The sequence below is a fragment of the Phoxinus phoxinus genome, assembly GCF_949152265.1.
Source record: "Phoxinus phoxinus genome assembly, chromosome: 1".
NCBI lineage: Eukaryota > Metazoa > Chordata > Actinopteri > Cypriniformes > Leuciscidae > Phoxinus > Phoxinus phoxinus.
The window spans coordinates 6601652-6617925 of NC_136876.1; the positions used below are offsets into that span (position 1 = coordinate 6601652).

Here is a 16274-nt window from a genome sequence, read left to right on the forward strand (position 1 = left end):
CACATCCCCGGCCTGTTCTAAAACCTGCTTGATTGCTTCTGAGCAGTTTATCGACCAGGCCTCTTATGCGGTTGAGAATTACTCTGTTATAAACTTTGGCTGCTATGGACATTAGGCTGATTCCTCCATAATTGGTCATAAGCTGTGGGTTACCTTTCTTTGGTATTGGCTTTATCAAGCTTGATATCCATTGTGTTGGTGCCGTAAGGTGCTCATAAACCAGTTGGCAAATGTTGTGAAGTTGATTTACCACAAATGTGCCTCCGTCTTTTAGTACTTCAGCTGTCATGGCATAATCTTGACCGGGTGCTTTATTACGGTTGAGTGTAGTGATGGCCTCGTCCATTTCTGCTCTTGTTATTTTACCCAATTTTATACCTGGAATGTCCGGTGTTGGGAGTGGGTGGTTGTTCAAATTGATTTTGGGACTCTTATTGTTTAAGAGTGTTGAGAAGTATTTGGCCCATTCTTTTAAAAGATCTTCGCTTGACTTTGGGATGTCGCCATTTAGCATTCTGATTTTGCTAGAGGAGGCATCTTTGGGTTTTTCACTGATGTCATGAATACATTTCCAAACTTTGTGATGTTCATGCTTGTTGACTGCTTGCTCTAGTGCATCAAGTTTAGAGTTGATATGTGCTTCATTGTCCCCATCGAATGGTTTCGAAACTTCTCTCTGTTTTTCACGCCATTTTTCTTTGTCTTTTAGGTTTTGTGTGCGCTTGTATCTTGCCTTGAGGTCTCCTTCTTCGTTGATTAGTTTGATGGTGTTGGGTCTAATCCAGCTTGGCTGTTTGGGTTTCGGTCTTTTCTCCAAAATTTCCTCACAGGCTCCGATAAGGGCAGCGTCTAATGCGTTGGTTCGCTGTTTTATGGATTCCGATGGTTCTAAGCATGCTGTTTCATCAAAGAGTACTTCAAATCGATTCCGACACATTATACTATTTATTAGTATAATAATAATGTGTTTTTTTAGTTGAGCTCACGACCCTTGACATTTTAATGTACCCTTATTGTAACACTTTTGAGTGTGCAAATAAACTCACAGGAGAGTTAATTTAACACTGGAGTTTTTGCTGTGTATATATAGATGAAGTGTGATCATGACGCATCTGTCAATGCAACTCTTCTGGAAGTTGTAGTTTCACAAGCACAAACTTAGAAGCCTAATAAAAGCTTCATGGCACACACACACACACACACACACCACACACACTCACACACACACACACCACACACACACACACACCAAGTGATCTTGGCCTGAATGTCGCTGGCACTGCAGGTGTTGTAAATTAGCATGTGTGTAAAACTTAAACAAACGTCCAATGTAATTTTATGTCCATGTCAAATAAATAAATAAATAAATAAAGTTATGGCCCATGTGTGGCCCTTGTCTTTAATCCAGATCTAGGCCACTCCAGGACCGTCATTATTTGCGGCATGAGGACCGAGGGAAAAGGGGCTTTGTGGACCGGAGCTGGGCCAGACAAACATTGATATGTGGGAAGGTGTGATGAAGTTATGAAACTGCCATGAGCTTTTGTGAACAGAGTTTGCTTTCCATAAAAGGGGAACTTTAACTCTTTAACTCTTTAACTCGCAGAAGTCAAACCCCCCCTCAAGCGAGCATGAAAACTTCTTTGCGAATTAAGGGCTTTTTATTATAAATTTGGCATTTCTATCACTCGTTTCTGATGCAATACTTCAGTGCGCATGAACACAGAGTGATGGAGACATAGCTAGAGGAAGTGACCAACCAGAGGAGGAGCTGATGACGTTTAAAGGAAGAGATGTAACTATATATAATGAAGAGGAGGAGCTGTAACTATATATAATGAAGAGGAGGACTGACAGAAACAGAAAATGGCTGATAAGTGTGATCTGTGTCTGCTGGGACTGATCATTCTCTCTTCACTTCTCACAGGTAAAGAAATCTGTATTTTCTCTAAACACATTTAGTGGAGTTAGTCTGGAAAGAGTTCATTTGAACATGCTCAGTTTATTCTTGCACACATTCACGTTGTGATCTCAGAGTTGTGTATTGATACACACAGATCATACTGTATTATTCCTGATACTGGACATAGTGTCACTCAAACATCTGATGATGGAGAATTATCTTCATATTAAGAGTGTGTGAGTGATTTGAACATCTCTCTGATAAAGACTAATAGTTTATTTTGGAGAGTGTGTTGTTTGCTTTAAGTGAGGAAAAAGAGTAACACTTTACAATATGAATAATCATGTACTAATACCTGGATTAATACTTAACTCAACATGAACTAATGATAATTAAAGCATGAACTAATCATGAACACTGAAGAGTTATCCTGAACTACGACTTGTTTGATATTTATCAATATTTGTTTTATATTTATAAAAATGTATGGATAAACCAAATCAAACTGCCGCTTTAAAGGGTCATGAAATCCTGAACCAAATTTTCTGAGATTTTACCAGAGGTATGTGTGTTGAACACCATTGAAGACAATATTAGCATCTGTTAGATTTAATAGTAGGGGAAAATGGTTAAATCTGAGTTATTTTCGTCTTCCGGGTTTAAAATCTTCATCGTGTCCACGTCACAGGCTGTGACAGCACTGCAGTACTTTGATGACTCATAATTATTAATGAGACTGAGTTTTCTTATCCTATGAGAAGACACTGTCTCTTAATTATTCATGACACCACGTGGATCTTTCCAATGACAGACATGTCAAACTGTGATATCCCGTAATAGACGAGAGAGGCAATCACGGGACGCAAGTTTTCATGGTGCAAAAGTTCCAGTGCGTTGCATATCTTTCCCCGCGATGCTGCCAGGGCTCGACTCTGACTGCGGACGGTTGGTTGGCCATCAACCACGGACACATCTAAACTGTGTGTGTGTAGCAAGCATTTTTGGTGGACTTCGGCCTTGTTCACCAGTGCAGGTTGCGTCTTGCGAGTGATGCGATACCAAGTCCCGAGGACTTTTCTATCCCTCAGAGGTGTGTGTGTGTGTGTATCTGAAATGTAACCCTGACTGTATTTTTTTTTATAATTATACATACATTAATAAGTTTTAAATTGAATTATGATAGGCTAATATATGTAGCAGGGCATTCAGTTAGTTTTGAAAGGACAAAAATAAGGTGTCAGTGTATTTCATTAGACTTTAGCTTTACCAGCTATAAAAAAATCTAGCATTTCCTCATGCCACTGGCCGATGACAGTTACACAGTTATATATTTAACATTTGAGCAGAAACTGGCTAACAAAAGCTTATTTGATGTATATTTCACAGTAAAAACTTTATAGTCTATCCAAAATTAGTCACAACTAGCAATAGCGCGCATATGTGCCGTTCATTCATCACACACAGGAACGTGATTCATATTTAGACAGTCTTTTTGCGGTTTACAGACACTATTCCATACCGCGATTACAACAAAGCATATAAGAATAAAAAACTTACTACTAATCCTCAACTGGATCCATTGCTCCTCGAAGTGAAACCAGCACTTCTGAGGTCAATTTCCCAGGATTATTCCTCGCAAGATGACACACAGTACATTCATCTGATTAAACTTGATGTGTTTTATCGAGCTGATGTGGCCGGTTTGCATGTATTGCCTCAGATCATTTGCGTTTGAATAGTGCGCGCTCTCCGTGGGCGTGGTCACATTAAAAGATAACGAGCTAATGAGCTGAAGTGAGAACTGCTCTTTTTATATAGATTACATAAACAGAGCATATTTGTTTTAGGGCAATGTTGAGGGAGGGGGTCAATGTTGTAAATACGTTTAAACACCCCCAAATACAATCCGACTACGCCACCCCGTAAAGAAACGGGGAACTAACCAAAATAAGGGACACAAATTCGTAGGCTGAAGTAATCCGAGAGAGGCGTGTGAACAATGTACAAAAGACTTTATTCAAATCACCATAGATTTCAAATCACCATAAATAGTTAAAATGTTCAATGATAATAAATGTCAAATGTCAGGTCACGATCAAGCACGGTCACAATCAGGGACTCTGTGCACTGAAAAAAAATAGAAATACCAATTTGAAAATACTCAAAACGAAAATAAACAAAAAGAAATAATAAAAGACACAGGCTTTCCAGTGGCGGGGGCAGGCTAGATGGAGTAAAGATCCTATCTGCGGATTCGTGTAACACACACACACACGCACACACAGTGAGAGGTGAATCCAAGCAGCACTGCACTCCACACAACTGCACCACCACCTGTGATACTCCAAACTAGCTAGCTAGCCTCCCAGCCTCTGGCCAGCAGTGCCTAGAATACAGCAAAACAAACAAAGCAAATTAAATTCCATAATATAATGAAGATATTTCCAGCAAAATAAACAAAGACATTTATAAAGAAACACTATTACTATAGCAAACTTAAACTACTGAAAATATAGAAAACAAAATACTAGTAAACAACAATATAAACAACACCACAGAAAAGTAAAATAAATGCAATAGTTCCAATGCTCATTAAAGCAGGTCCCAGAATCAAAGTTCTCCCCACACTAGCGTGGAAACACTTAACGGTATCAGGGCACGAGCGATGACATTAATAATGCCCTAGATGTAAACCAGCCCAAAAACAGCAGTAAAGGAAAAACAGCAGCGCATCCTCCTTTAACAACGGATATAAACTTCCGCCTTCAGAAAACGCGACGGGAGAGACAGCTCAGCGCACTAAGAAAGAGAAATTCTTAATTAAACACTTATTTCGTGTAAAAGAAGAAGCAGATTGATCACGCTTACCCAAAGCAATTCCTCGTGCCACACGGAGTGTATCGCTCACAGCTCATAATGAATTAGCATGCAGGAAGACTTTTCACTGATTTCACGGCTAAGAGTAAAACAGATAATTAATCGCCCGATGCCAAAATAACAGTAGGAAAAGGATCACGCACATACCTGACATGCAGTGGACAGCCTATGACCCAACCAGGCATAACACACACTAAAAAAAAGAGAAAGTCTACATTTAAAAATCCACCTGCTCACGTCTATTAGCCAAACAGTTACAAACCAAGAGAAACCACGCACCGTCTACACCAGCGCGCTCAGTATGGGCGGTTCCGGTCGTGACGCATACCAGGTGATCTAACTCCAGCCTTAAAATACCATCAGTGCCACCTCCAATAGGCTATGGTGGGTGACAATCATGCACCAATGAGCCAATAAGACTGAACTACGTCACCCACATTGCCACAATCTACCCCTAGCTCTTGAATCGTCGCCCCGGCGATTATTCCAATAGCCCTAATCCCAAGGTCTAAACAATGCGGATATAGAACCGGTTGAGGCCTCAGCCTCGGAAACTACAGCCCTCCCTACAGTCCTAGGAAGATGATTACGATTAGAATGATGACCAGCAGTAGTTCGCCTAGTACGCCTCACTGCCCCATCCACATAAGATGGACCAAAGGGACCAAGATCAGTCAAGGGTAATTGACTTACGGCGCCCTGCCCTGATGGTCCAGGAACCACCAGAGCCTCAACCTCCACATCCACCACAGGCTCTACTGAACCGGAGTCCACCAAAACGGGGCCCTGACTCCCTGGCTCCATGGCAGCCGGCAAAGTCTCAGGTACCACCCTAAAAAGGTCAACTTCCTCCATTGAGGAAGGGTCCTCCAACAATGGTTCCTCGCCCACCGACGCCCCATTCTCTGGGGGGGGGGGTGCCAAGGACTCTTGCCCCACTCTGGCCTTCAACAGAGAGCGATGAACATGTCTCACCCTACTCCCATCGTTGACCGGTGCAATGGTGTATACTGAGCCTCCTGTTCCAGGTGCTTTCAGTACCTGATACACCACTGCACTCCAACGATCCTGGATCTTATGACGACCCTTTAAACCATAGTTACGGAGATAGACTAACTGGCCTTCACTCAGGGGCGCGTCCCGGACACGAGAATCATGCATATCCTTGCGGCGCTCTGCAGCTAGACGCAGCTGTTCCCGGGCCCCTTCAAAGGCCACCTGCAATCTCGTCTGATGCTCCAACACCCAACTGTTAACACTACCAGGACCCCTCTCCTGACCACGACCCAACAGAAAATCTACAGGTAATCGTGGTTCCTGTCCAAACATGAGAAAATAGGGAGACTCTCCAGTCACCTGATGGGGAGTAGTGTTATAACAGAAGAGTAGTTGGGGCAATGCAGAGACCCAGTCATCCTTCCGTGAACTAGGCAGGGTACGCAGGAGATTGTGCAGTGTCCTGTTAAAGCGCTCACACTGCCCATTGCCGGCAGGATGCCACGGGGTAGTGCGAGACTTCTCCACCTGGTATAAACGACACAACTGCTGTATAAGGGAGGACTCAAAACTACGGCCTTGGTCCGAGTGGATGCGGGCAGGCACACCAAACTTACAAAACCACTCAGACACAAGTACCTGGGCTACGGTTTCAGCTCGCTGGTTCCGGGTAGAAACTGCCTGCGTAAATTTAGTAAAGACGTCAGTCATTACCAATACGTTCTCAATTCCTGAACTTGAGGGCTCAAGCAAGGTGAAATCGATGGCCAAGATCTGATTTGGCCTGTCCGCCAAGAGGTGACCCATAAAACTCTGAACTACAGGCTGAGTGTCCTTGGCAGCCTGGCATCTCTCACATTCACGGCACCACTGGGCTACATCAGCTGCAAGGCCTGGCCAATAACAGCGCTGTCGAACCAGCTCAGTGGTGCGGTCAATGCCCTGGTGCCCATGCCCTTGATGAACCTGGGCCAAGACCTCCCGTCGCAGAGTAATTGGAAGAACCAACTGAAAACCCTCCTCACCTCCATCTGGGCGAAAGACACGCCGATGCAAAACACCCTCTCTATCCACCAGCCGATCCCATTGGCGGAGTAACACAAGGGCAGCTTTAGACAGCTGTCTCCGCTCTGCTGGGGAAGGGGGAACACCTCGTCTCCAACACTTTAGAACCGGACCAATAACGGGGTCAGCTTGCTGACAAGCGCCCATGTCGCCCTCAAAACCAGGCAACACAGAGACTACAGCTTGAATTGCTTGTGGACGCGATTCTGCCACAAACACCTGCTGAACAGTGGCTGGCACGTCGGTTCCCAACAAGAATGCATTCACCTCACACTGCCCAGAGGGGTCCTGTCTTGAGAGGGCATCCGCATTTTTATTACTCCTACCCGACCGATACTTGATAATAAAATCAAATGCTGCCAGCTGGGCAGCCCAGCGCTGCTCAGTAGCAGCGAGCTTAGCGGTCAACAGATGGCTAAGAGGATTATTGTCAGTGTAAACTATACACTTGTGCCCTAACAGATATTCGCGAAACTTTTCGGTCATGGCCCACTTGAGCGCCAAAAACTCCAATTTCATGGAGCTATAGTTAGCCATGTTGCGCTCAGTGGGCCTAAGACTACGGCTGGCATACGCAATGGGTCTTACTCTCCCATTCTGCTCCTGAGAGAGGACTGCTCCCAAACCACCATAGCTAGCGTCCACCTCAAGGATAAAAGGTAGGGAGAAATCTGCGTATGCCAACACCGGTGCCGTTGTAAGCCTCACTTTTAATTCGTCGAAGCTCTGCTGGCACTGTTCCGACCAGGCAACAGCAAAGCTCTTACCAGCCCGTACCCGGGGCCTGCCAGCAGTACACTCAGCCACCACACGGTGCAAGGGGGCTGCCAGTTTCGCAAATCCCTGGACAAAACGGCGATAATAACTGGCAAACCCCAAGAACGAGCGCAGCTCTGATGCCCCGGTAGGACACCGCCACTGTGACACCGCCTCTATCTTGCCGGGATCCGTAGCTACGCCCTGAGCTGAAATCACGTGACCAAGATACTTGACCTCTTTCTGGAAGAACGCGCATTTTGCCAATTTGGCCTTTAAACCCTCACGCTCCAAGCGACCCAGCACAACCTCTAAACGCTCCAAATGTTGCGAAACAGAAGAGGAGAAGACTACAATATCGTCTAGGTACAACAGTAACGAGCTACCCTGTTGGTCTCCAAACATCCGTTCCATCAGGCGCTGGAAGGTGCTTGGAGCATTACAGAGCCCAAAGGGCATACGGTTAAATTCAAATAGGCCAAATGGCGTACAAAATGCGGTCTTCGATCTGTCTTTTTCATTGACGGGGACCTGGTTATAGCCACTAGCCAAATCCATGGTGGAAAACCATCCAGCCCCCGTCAAGAAATCTAGCGACTCCTCAATACGCGGGAGAGGAAAAGCATCCTTTCTCGTCTTCGCATTTAGCTGACGGTAGTCAACGCACATGCGTAGACTACCGTCCTTTTTCCTAACCAGCACAATGGGGGACGCATACGGGCTACAGCTTTCTCGAATCACGTCGGTTTCTAATAGCTGGTTAATATGAGATTTCACGACCTCATATTCCGATGGCGGAATCCGCCTATGCCTCTGACGAACAGGCACAGCATCCAAAAGTGGTATCTCATGCGAAATCAAGTTGGTGCAACCCAGATCACCGTCATGAGCTGAAAACACAGATTGATATCGCTTCAGCAATGCCCTGACCTCATCCTGCTCCCCCTGGGACAGGACTGAAAGATCGACTGCATCAATAGGTTCTGGAACTGGTGCAACTGTCTCTGCAACCTGGAAACGCACTAAGACCCTCATTGGCTCTACCTCAGTTATCCCAGCTGGCAGACTTACCACTTGAACACTATTAAGTGTTCCCAATGTCGCTCCTGCGTACAACATTACATCTGCGGTCCCCACATTAACCATGGGCAAATAAACTGTACCCCGAACCACTCTAACCAGCGCAGGCGAGGCTAGCAGGCCAGCCGGCAATCCAGACACTGGAGGCTCAAACAACACTGTTCCATCCGCATATTGTTCAGAACAAGTGGCAGGCACTAGCTTCAGCATACCACCTGGAATGCGACACGACTTACGACCTCGCAATTTAGCCCTACCAATACACACCACAGAAGACTGGTCTCCCACTAGATGGCAATGTTGTAACGCTTGTAAAACAAATTGTGGGGCCTCCACGGACGAGGGAAGATCAAATAAGCCAGGGCCATACTGTCCAAAGAGCTCCTGGTAGCATCGACTAAGGACATTCATTCCCAGTACTCCAGGAACTTGAGTACAGATGCCCCCAGGAGGATCCCTGACCACCAAGACCCCGCACTTAGAAATCAAACGATTACACATCTCAATATCCAATTCCATGTAGCCAATATAGGGAATTGACAAGCCGTTGGCTGCACGAAGTTGGAGCCAATGGCACGACTTTAAACGGTCTACGCCCCATGATTGAAAATGAGTTTGGAAACAGCTTTCAGTAATAGTAGATACCATTGATCCTGTGTCCACTAAGCAGGGCACTGGAACACTACCCATATGAACAAGAAGGTGTGGGCATGACGACATCAAATGGGATAAAATAGTACATGAGCCATTTTCTTCCCCAACCACGCCTTGACTCTGCAGCGCGGTGGGAATTAGTTTCCCGACGACATGGTTGAGTTGAATTTGTTCTTGCTGCAACCTCAACATTTCTTTAACTTCCCCCAATTCGGACTCCTGAGAAGACCTCCCGGTGTTCGCACGAGGCTCACTCCGCACCCCATACTGGATACCATATGCAGAAGGGAGCGAATGACTACGACCCCTTGAAACCCCTAGCATGCCCTCCCGTTCCCACCGAAGTGCCTCACAACGTACGTCTAAAAGTGTCAGAGTAGGTTGACCTCGTACCAACTGTTTAAGCTCCCGCCGAAGAGAATTATCATTCACATGCTCAATAAACTGATCACGCAACAAAACTTGAAAATTTGGCATGGCATAAGGTGACTTTTGCTTCACTCGCTCCAGGAGGCCGATCAGAGCGAGGGAAAACTCCAACAAAGACTCCCCCTCCTGCTGCCTCCTAGAGAAGAAAGCCTCCTGCAAAGAAACATATGACCGTGAGCAACCATACAACTCCCTAAGCACTGAAATAATTTTTACTGGGTCATTACGTTCATCATCAGAGCGGTAGCGAATCTCTTCCCTTGCTTCTCCCTCCAAATGGTCAAAGAGAAAAAATGCTTTATCAGATGCAGACATATAACGGGCTTGCATACAGGCCTGAGCCTCCTCAATCCACTCCTCAATATCAAGACTAGACCTGCCACTAAATTTTGGGCACCTTCGATCTCGTGGTACAAAAACGTACCTCTCTGGTGGGGCAACACCCTCATTACTTGACTGTGGAGTGGAAAGAGAGGGGCCAGAAGCCACAGCCGACGGCCCACTAGGACCTGGATGAGCAGATGATTGCTCCTGCCGCAATCTGTCATTGTCTGCTCTCAACTGAGTTACGATTTCTCTCAATTCTCGCAACTCTTTCTCCATATTTAACTACAAATCTCACTTACCGCAAGAGAAAAGTACTCACTGGATATACGCTGCTGTTTTTCCTTCGTCTTAATGTTTTCACCACAACCTCAGTCCTAAGGGGAGAAACAAGCAACAAACAGTACACAGAGCAAATCATATACATGTACCCACGTCTCTCCCGAAAAAGAAAGCCTACCCTGCCGACTACGCCACGAATGTGGCAATGTTGAGGGAGGGGGTCAATGTTGTAAATACGTTTAAACACCCCCAAATACAATCCGACTACGCCACCCCGTAAAGAAACGGGGAACTAACCAAAATAAGGGACACAAATTCGTAGGCTGAAGTAATCCGAGAGAGGCGTGTGAACAATGTACAAAAGACTTTATTCAAATCACCATAGATTTCAAATCACCATAAATAGTTAAAATGTTCAATGATAATAAATGTCAAATGTCAGGTCACGATCAAGCACGGTCACAATCAGAGACTCTGTGCACTGAAAAAAAATAGAAATACCAATTTGAAAATACTCAAAACGAAAATAAACAAATAGAAATAATAAAAGACACAGGCTTTCCAGCGGCGGGGGCAGGCTAGATGGAGTAAAGATCCTATCTGCGGATTCGTGTAACACACACACACACGCACACACAGTGAGAGGTGAATCCAAGCAGCACTGCACTCCACACAACTGCACCACCACCTGTGATACTCCAAACTAGCTAGCTAGCCTCCCAGCCTCTGGCCAGCAGTGCCTAGAATACAGCAAAACAAACAAAGCAAATTAAATTCCATAATATAATGAAGATATTTCCAGCAAAATAAACAAAGACATTTATAAAGAAACACTATTACTATAGCAAACTTAAACTACTGAAAATATAGAAAACAAAATACTAGTAAACAACAATATAAACAACACCACAGAAAAGTAAAATAAATGCAATAGTTCCAATGCTCATTAAAGCAGGTCCCAGAATCAAAGTTCTCCCCACACTAGCGTGGAAACACTTAACGGTATCAGGGCACGAGCGATGACATTAATAATGCCCTAGATGTAAACCAGCCCAAAAACAGCAGTAAAGGAAAAACAGCAGCGCATCCTCCTTTAACAACGGATATAAACTTCCGCCTTCAGAAAACGCGACGGGAGAGACAGCTCAGCGCACTAAGAAAGAGAAATTCTTAATTAAACACTTATTTCGTGTAAAAGAAGAAGCAGATTGATCACGCTTACCCAAAGCAATTCCTCGTGCCACACGGAGTGTATAGCCGCTCACAGCTCATAATGAATTAGCATGCAGGAAGACTTTTCACTGATTTCACGGCTAAGAGTAAAACAGATAATTAATCGCCCGATGCCAAAATAACAGTAGGAAAAGGATCACGCACATACCTGACATGCAGTGGACAGCCTATGACCCAACCAGGCATAACACACACTAAAAAAAAGAGAAAGTCTACATTTAAAAATCCACCTGCTCACGTCTATTAGCCAAACAGTTACAAACCAAGAGAAACCACGCACCGTCTACACCAGCGCGCTCAGTATGGGCGGTTCCGGTCGTGACGCATACCAGGTGATCTAACTCCAGCCTTAAAATACCATCAGTGCCACCTCCAATAGGCTATGGTGGGTGACAATCATGCACCAATGAGCCAATAAGACTGAACTACGTCACCCACATTGCCACATATATATATTGATATATGATATATTGCTCATGCCTGGGTGAATAGTATTCGCTGAGTTTTGTTTAAGTTTACAGACGTGCACTAGAAAAAAAGTTCACGGAGACGGAGAGGCATAAAGCACTCCCTGTTGATTTTCTTTATTTTACAAAAGCTCAATGTTTTATTTCGACTGTAAGTGGACACATAAAAAAGTAGACATTTAACAGCTTATTTTTTTCATATTTCTTAAGTCTGTATGACCAAAAATGACGGAGTATTTTAAATCTATTTTGCTGCTATGTAAAAAAACACGAGCAAAACGCGCCGGCGGTCCCCAGAGGGTTAAAGACAGTTTCCAGAAACAAATACGAGAAGGCAGGCAGAGGGTCAAAACCAAAGTAGCAGTCAGATCAGTCAACATCCAAACGGCAAAAGTGAGCAGGCAGGCAATAGGTCCAAGCAAAAACATCAGTCCGATCAGGCAACCAAAACTAAGGGGACAATCCAGAATATGGAAAAACAGGAATTAACGCTTCGTAAGGCAGGTAAACTGGCAATACTTCGCAATGAGTACAGGCATGGTCTCTGAATAAATAGTAGTCGAACAGGAAATGAGTGTAGAGGAAGCAGAGGGAGTGGAGCACAGTCAGTACTCAGGCGAGGGCTCCCTCTGCTGGTTTGGCATTACAGTGTTGCTCTCTTTCCCTTCAAACTCACCCAAACAAACAAAAAAATAAAGGTTATTTGTAATTATTTTACTATTTATTTACATAATTAAACATATATTGACTCATAAGGAGGCTCAAACACCTGTAAAGACACACATGAGGCACGTTTACAATCAAATATGGCGCGCAAGCTAATCGAAGCACAAATGAACAAAACAATACAGTTCAGTTCTGTACATCACTACCTGGAAATATCCCAATATAAAACACATGCAAACATGACTTTAATTATCAATTTGGTTTACCAAAGCAATCAATATATTAGATTAAAATGGCAGCATTACCGTATAGCAACACAACTAGCACCTATTCACACACCTAACACAACCACATCTACACATGAGTGTTGAGCTCAGCTCAGTGATGTTGTGTGTCAGAGAACAGAAGTACAGGATCATCACGGCTGTGTCTGGATGGAGAACTACTGATCCCAGCAAACCTTCCCTGAGTTTTGCTCTTCCTTTGGGAACTGTTCCACAATATTTATTTGTGGGTTTTGAATAGTTATTTTGTGTTTAGCTGTGCATAAGTCACAGTCGGGTGAGTTTGAAGGAGAGAGAGAAACACAGAACAGATAAAGAGCTTTTAAGGTCAGTTATTACTGTATTTTCTACGGTTGAAGAGGATCAACTAATCCTGTGCCGTCCAGTAATGTTTATGACAAAGCTCAAATCATCAGTTCAAGATATGATGATATTACATTATTTACATTTGTTTCAAAGTCAGAGTATTTCTTATTCCTTCTTAAAGAGGCGTTTGATTTGGTTTATCCATAAATGTTTATTAATGCATTAACTATCAAACACCGGAAAAATACTGTATGATTTGAGCTTTCTGCTTTTTATGCTGGTATGTTTTATGTTTTTTATTTATTTAATAATAATATAATGATCACTGAGATATACTGTGTTTCAGGAACCAGTGGAGTGGATGATCATGTGTTCATCAGTTCTGGTGGAAATGTGCGTCTGTCCTGTAATAATGCTCTTCATGACTGCACATCAACTACATGGAACTACGCTAACAGACGTTCAGCAGTTGAACTGATTGCTGGAGGGAAAAAGAAGAAAGACACAGAGAGACACGAGAGACTGAGTCTGGAGTCTGACTGCTCTCTGAACATCATGAACGTCACAGAAGAAGATTATGGAGAATACACCTGCAAACAATATGTGAATGACAGACAACAAGGAACTGATGCTCGTGTTTTACTGCATGTTCTTCATGGTAAGTTTATGATTATGTGGTCAATTTAAAAAGAGCAGGTTCTTTATTAAACTCAGATGATGATTGAAGAGTCTGTGATTTGTGTTCAGTTTCAGTGTCTTCATCATCATCATCTTCATCATCTTCATCTTCATCATCATCATCATCTTCATCATCATCTTCATCATCATCATCTTCATCATCATCTTCATCTTCATCCTCACAGACTGAGATCAGTCCAGGCCGCTCTGTGACTCTCTCCTGTCAGTTGTATAATGCTGGAGTCTCCTGTGATGATCGGGTTCGTTCTGAGGGTCTTGAGCTGTTGTGGGTGAATCAGACTGGTGTTGATCTGAAGACAGACTCCAGATATCAGATATCATCATCATCATCAGATCAATATCGCTGTATCATCATCAGTCTGACTACAACACTCCTGAATGAAGATGACAACAGAGAGTGGAGATGTCGGCTTACTCTCAGAAAGCAACGCAAGACCTCAGTCAGATACACTGTCAAGTATTCAGGTGAGAAAACACTCTTTTCAGACAGATTAGTGAAAACTTTCACAGACGGGCTCTACTCTTCCTGATGCCTTCATGGGTCATACATGAAATATTGCATAAATCTATTAAAGCCGAGTATGACCCATGGAGAAAGTCAGTTATGGGAATTATAAGTAAGGAATAATTGACGACAGGCCGTTGAATTATTATAAAAATAATGCACACCCGAGGTGGTAACGCGGTCACGACGCGAAGCGGAGTGGCCGTTACACCTCGGGTGTGCATTATTTTTATAATAATTCAACGGCCTGGAGTCAATTATTCCGCTTATACTACAGTTACCACACCTCGAAATATTGTTCAGATGATGTATTTCAAGACGTTTGTAAAGTTTTTGTCATTAAAACGCTCTTGTATGTAGGACTAATTCCTTGCGCATCTAAACCCATGCTCCGTTGCTAATTCCAAAACGTCATTTTAGAGTTAGTAACGGAGGTCTGAGCCGCTGATAGCAGAGTAATGCTGGACACACACTTAACCACTAGAAACATTCTCTGACTGTGAATGCAGCAGATTTTAAACACCGCTGTGAACACAGACTGAACGCGCTGAAAACGCATGCATGATCAGTCATAACATAAGTATCAAATTACATCCATAACCGGCCTTAGAGAGAAGCATGTGCGTCAATATTATTATTTATTTATTAATTCAATTCGTTTTAATAAATTCGTTCATTCTTTTTTTCTATTAGTGACAGTAGACTAGACTAATAAATGAAACAAAGTATAGGCCTATCAATTTTATTTATTTGTTATATTATCTTCAATAATTACGAAAACCTGTGCAACAGGACTATCAATTTATTTAAATATTCAGTTTAATTTTCTATTGATTATTAATAGGACTGTTTACTTTATTTATTAAAATTAAACTGCATGTTTTCATTGATTGTGAAGTTAGACATTGGAAATTGCAGATCAAGCGCATGGGGCTGCAGCTTTTTCTTGTTATGAATTGTATCGTATTGTCCGTTATTACAGTTGACTACGCGATGTGATATGGAACTGTAATGAGGTCAAGACCTGCCGGAACTACTTTAGCCGTGCGGTTCCCTGAAAATAATTGCACACCTCAGAACGTTCGTCAACCAATCAGATTCAAGCATTCAACGGCCCTGTAGTATAAGGCTTAATAATGTCATTGATTCAGGAAAGCTGAAGGTTTATGGGAAGCAGCTCACTGTGTTTCACTCTCATATAAACCAGGAATAAATGATACAGGAACATCTCTCTTCTCAACTACTGCCACTGTAAGCTGTGATGATTGAACACAAACTGCATGTCATGTTATGATCAATATGCAAATATGATGTTGATGCGTCTGAACATTCATCTTCTGCAGCTCCAGTCGCTTCACCAACACTGACTCCAGTCAGAAGATCAAACTCTGAGAAGACATCAAGCCCAACTACAGCAGCAGCTTCTACACAAGGTTCATGATCACATGATCACTGTCACACACATCAGTGTCTCGCTGCAGTGGTTTGCACTGGCTCTCACACACTGGTTTATCATCATACACACACTATCATCAGAAAAAGCTTTAGTCAGATTTGTCAGTGAGTTTTGATACATATGACCGGCCTTGTACAGTATGTTGTCTGATACAAAATAATCATAATATAAAGCTAGTGTAACTCACGCCACTCCTATGATAAATTAATAAAATCATAGTGAGGATTTATTAAACACAACTCTGATACGGAGATGCTCTAGACTACAGCAGTGTGTAAGAAATGCCTTGACA

At 43.3% G+C, this 16274-nt stretch overlaps 2 protein-coding genes across 2 annotated transcripts in view; both read left to right on the forward strand.

Moving 5' to 3' along the window:
* LOC306999861 (uncharacterized protein) overlaps positions 1 to 16274 on the forward strand; it is a 75453-nt gene that overhangs the window by 51412 nt on the left and 7767 nt on the right. The gene's annotated exons all lie outside the window — the stretch shown is intronic.
* On the forward strand, positions 1771 to 15967 carry LOC307002779 (uncharacterized protein; the record flags this gene model as incomplete). Its single annotated transcript, XM_079620692.1, has 4 exons — positions 1771 to 1927; positions 13669 to 13980; positions 14070 to 14486; positions 15870 to 15967. The coding sequence occupies exons 1-4, from the start codon at positions 1867 to 1869 to the stop codon at positions 15965 to 15967; spliced, it is 888 nt and encodes a 295-aa protein (XP_079476818.1). The 5' UTR covers positions 1771 to 1866.